This window comes from Mesitornis unicolor, unplaced genomic scaffold, assembly GCF_000695765.1.
Source record: "Mesitornis unicolor isolate BGI_N332 unplaced genomic scaffold, ASM69576v1 scaffold10947, whole genome shotgun sequence".
Taxonomy (NCBI): Eukaryota; Metazoa; Chordata; class Aves; order Mesitornithiformes; family Mesitornithidae; genus Mesitornis; species Mesitornis unicolor.
Window position 1 is genome coordinate 60,942 of NW_010198466.1, and position 3,978 is coordinate 64,919.

Genomic DNA, 3,978 nt, shown 5'->3' on the forward strand with positions numbered 1-3,978 from the left:
CCTTTTTACTCTCTGCCTTTCATGTTCTCTTTTTCATGCCTTCAGTAAGAAAAAAAGTACTTTGCCCTCTCATTATAAAGCAGTTCAGCTAGTGACACTTCAGTGGTCTTTATTTTGTGCAAAGGTTGTACTGTTTTGCTTTTCATAGTGTTTCTCGTGAGCTAAACATACGCTTTGTTTCCTGTGTGCTTCATAAAAACTAACATTTTCTGCTGAACAAGCAGAAGCTGAAAAGGATATAAAGCAAAATGGAAGAACAGAGCCTTTTTTGCCCCTGAGACAGTGGCTACCATACTGGGCAAAAGAGAGGTGCAACCCACCGCTGAAAAGGGCTTGCTTCGGTGTCAGTGATGTAGATGGCTTCGACCCAACATTCCCATGAGTTTTCTGAGGTTTTCTTTTTAAGAGATGTTTCTCAAATGTGACCTTGTTCTTCTCTTCTTTGTGTGAAAATCAGGCATTTCTGCTTTTCTTTTCATTTTGAGTCTGTGTCCCTAACCACCTGGCAGTGGCAATCTTGGCTTCTTTGTCTACACAAGGTTTAATTGTTGTGTGAACATCTCTGTGACAAGGAGTAATGTTGTCTCCGATTATTGCTGTGTTGGTTGTGTTGTTGTGGATTTGGGTGTGTTAAAGCAACCAGTCCATTGGGTGGTTCAAAAAATGATCAGTCTCCCTTGCTTGCACTGATGACATATCCTGAAGGCTTTCCCTGGCAGATAACCTCTGCTCTTGATTGCAGGAGCTCCAGGACCAAAAGGGAGTCAAGGAGTTCCTGGGTCACCTGGACCTCCGGGACAGCCAGGCCCTCGTGGATCAATGGGACCTATGGGCCCATCTCCAGACATATCACATATTAAGCAGGGCAGACGGGGCCCTGTGGTCAGTATTCTCATCTTCCATTGTGCATTGCACAATTGGCCTTAGCTGCACAACTTCTCATGTCCTTGTGAACTCTTTCTTTTCTCTTGCAGGGCCCACCAGGAGCCCCAGGGAGAGATGGTAGCAAGGTGAGGAGAGGTACTGTTTTCCATCATGTGGGCACATGCACATGTGAAGTGCATGTGCTAGAGAGATGCTCTACATGCTTGTAGTCTCACTCTTTACTATCTCATTTCATTTGCTAAGCTGAAAACATCCTGTTGTCCCATTCTCTCTTCTGCTATTTTGTGCTTGCCATTCCTTGTGTCTTGCAAATAGCTCTGCCAAACAGTCTCCTGTCCTTTCTCTGCAGCATTCTTGGGTTCTCTGTGAAGACACATAGATGCTTTAGTCCATTTAATTAGACTGATCTTTTGTCAGTTCCTCCTTTTAGCTGGTTTGCTTCTTACTGTCTAGGAGAAATATCAGAAGTGCCCCAATCTGCTCCCACTAGAATCAGTGGCAATTGCCTTGCATTCCTCCTTCACTTTCTTTTCTTTTTCCAAGCAAGTGTAAGCTGATGATCCTTGATCTGGGGACAGTAAGTAAGGGAGTCTGCAGAAGCAAACTGTGATATTTTCATTTCCATTAGTCACAGAAAACTAACTGACGTGGTATTGATTACAGGGGGAGCGAGGCGCACCAGGACCAAAGGGGATACCTGTAAGTATTGCTCACAGAAGGAATTTCCACAACAGAGGGATGTTGACTACTAACAACAGGTCAGACAAAAGGGGATAAAAAGCCCTCTCTTGTGTCAAGAGCACAGTGAAAGATACTTTACATGCACAGAAAATGTTATTGGAAAGGAAGTAATTACCTGTTTTCATCCAAGTGTTTTTGCCTACACACCTCTTCCCTTGCTGGGGGTGACACTGAGGTCAGTAAGTGCATTTTAGCCCTGCAACAGTGGTGGGACATCCTCAGAAGGCAATAGCATGAGGTCCTATTCGAAGTGGTAGTTTGTACAGTTCAGCCAGAACTCCTGATGGGATCCCTGGAACCTTTTAAAATCCTGTCCCTCGTCTCTCTCCGGGATTTGAGAAGCTATAGGCTTTGAGCAAGTCATCAGGAGAAGGATGAGTATTTAAAACCTGTTTTCAGGTGAAATTGTTTAAAAATTTATATCTTACAGTGTTTTCTCATTGGTGGAATGGTTTTTTAAGAGTGAGTTCAGCAGAATGTCCTCACTATTAAAGAGTGTACTTTACTGTGTGAAGTCACAGAATCACAAAATGGTAAGGGTTGGAAGGATGGCCTCTGGAGATCATTTAGTCCAACCCAGCTGTCAAAGAAGGTTCACCTGTAGCAGGTTGCACAGCATCACACCCAGGTGCGTTTTTAACATCTCCAGAGAAGGAGACTCCACTACCTCTCTGGGCAGCCTGGTCCAGTGCTCTGTAACCCTCACAGTAAGGAAGTTTTTTTCTCATGATCAAATGGAACTTCCTTCATTTCACTTGATACCCACTGCCGCTTGTCCTGTTGCTGCACACCACTGAAAAGAGTCTGGCCTCATAATCTTGTCACCCACCCTTTAGATAATCATAAGCATTAAATAGATTCCCTCTCAGTCTTCTCTTCTTCAGGCTAAACAGACCCAGCTCTCTCAGCCTTTCTTCATAAGAGATGCTCCAGTCCCCTTATCATCTTCATAGCCCTCCACTGGCCTGTCTCCAGTAGTTCCTTGTCTTTCCTGAACTGGGGAGCCCATAACTGGACATGGTATTTCAGATAGTGCCTCACCAGGGCAGAGGACAGGGGGGAAAACCTCCCTCGACCTGCTGACCACACTCTTCTTAATGCACTCCAGGATGCCATTGGCCTTCTTGGACACAAGGACACATTGCTGGCTCATGGTTATCTTGTCACCAGCCAGGATGACCAGGTTCCACTCCCCAGAGCTGCTTTCCAGCGGGTCACCACTAACCTATACTGATGCATAGGGTTATTCCTCCACAGGTGCAGGGCCCTACACTTGCCTTTGTTGGACTTCATTAAGTTCCTCTTGGCCAAACTCTTCAGCCTGTCCAGGTCTCACTGAATGGCAGAACAGCCATCTGGTGTTATCAGCTAAAGTCAGCTAAAAAGAAATGATGATTTTCTAAAATCATATCAAATCAGATGGATACTCTCTGCATTGTAATTACCAATATATTTAGGAAGCGATGACAGCAGCGAATTTACCACACTGAAAAGATAGCTTTGAAATACCAGCATTCTTGAGAAAATGTTTTCAATAAAAAGTAATTATTGATTGATTAGTCATTCTAGGAATGTGATTTCTATTGGTGTAATAAGAAGGAACACTGGGAACCAAGATTTATTTCCTCTATTCCCATGAGGTGTCAAGATACTCTTAGGAGGCAGATATAGCAAGGGAATTGTTGAGTAATAAAAGGTCTGAGCATCTTGTAAATGTAGGCTCTGTCTGCAAAAACATCTGCCTTCTTTTGAAAATTGTTTCCTGAGCAAGTTGATTCAAAACCAGACCATTAACTTCAGGCAATTGATATGAAGCAGTGTTTTACTGAGTTACCCCTGCATAAGTAATTATATCAACCTGCTGAAAACTGTAAGAATGAAGTGGATTATTATTAATAAATATGCCTTGTGACTGCAGGGCCCACCAGGTTCATTTGATTTCCTATTGCTGATGATGGCAGACATCCGAAATGACATCGCTGAGCTGCAGGAGAGAGTGTTTGGACACAGGACTCACTCATCAACAGAGGAGTTTCCATTACCTCAGGAATTTACGAACTATCATGACACAGTAGATTTTGGATCTGGAGAAGACTACAAACCACGAGCAGCACCCAGAGACTCCAGAATACAGAGGGCAGCCCATCCTTAGCTATCCCTACTGAAAAATAGAGTCCCTTTAGAGTTCTTAAATATAAAAATGCACTGACAATGTAAAAAAAAAAAATAATTCCTAGTTTTCTCTCTGCGTTTTTCCCAACCATGCTGCCTGTGCTATAGCTTTCCTGGTTCATGATGGCCTCCTTGCAACAATTCCACACCATCAAGTCTGCACTGTGCGTTGTACCTAGA

At 43.6% G+C, this 3,978-nt stretch overlaps 1 protein-coding gene across 1 annotated transcript in view; it reads left to right on the forward strand.

Annotated features, from left to right (window-relative positions):
* The window catches only part of CCBE1 (collagen and calcium binding EGF domains 1), a gene marked incomplete at its 5' end in the record, with an annotated part of 23,372 nt that extends 19,594 nt beyond the window's left edge, over positions 1 to 3,778 (forward strand). The window contains 4 exons of the mRNA XM_010189166.1: positions 743 to 882; positions 975 to 1,010; positions 1,549 to 1,584; positions 3,545 to 3,778. Coding sequence (XP_010187468.1) covers positions 743 to 882; positions 975 to 1,010; positions 1,549 to 1,584; positions 3,545 to 3,778 — 446 coding nt within the window. The remainder of the gene's footprint in view (positions 1 to 742; positions 883 to 974; positions 1,011 to 1,548; positions 1,585 to 3,544) is intronic.
* Positions 3,779 to 3,978: the final 200 nt, after the last annotated feature.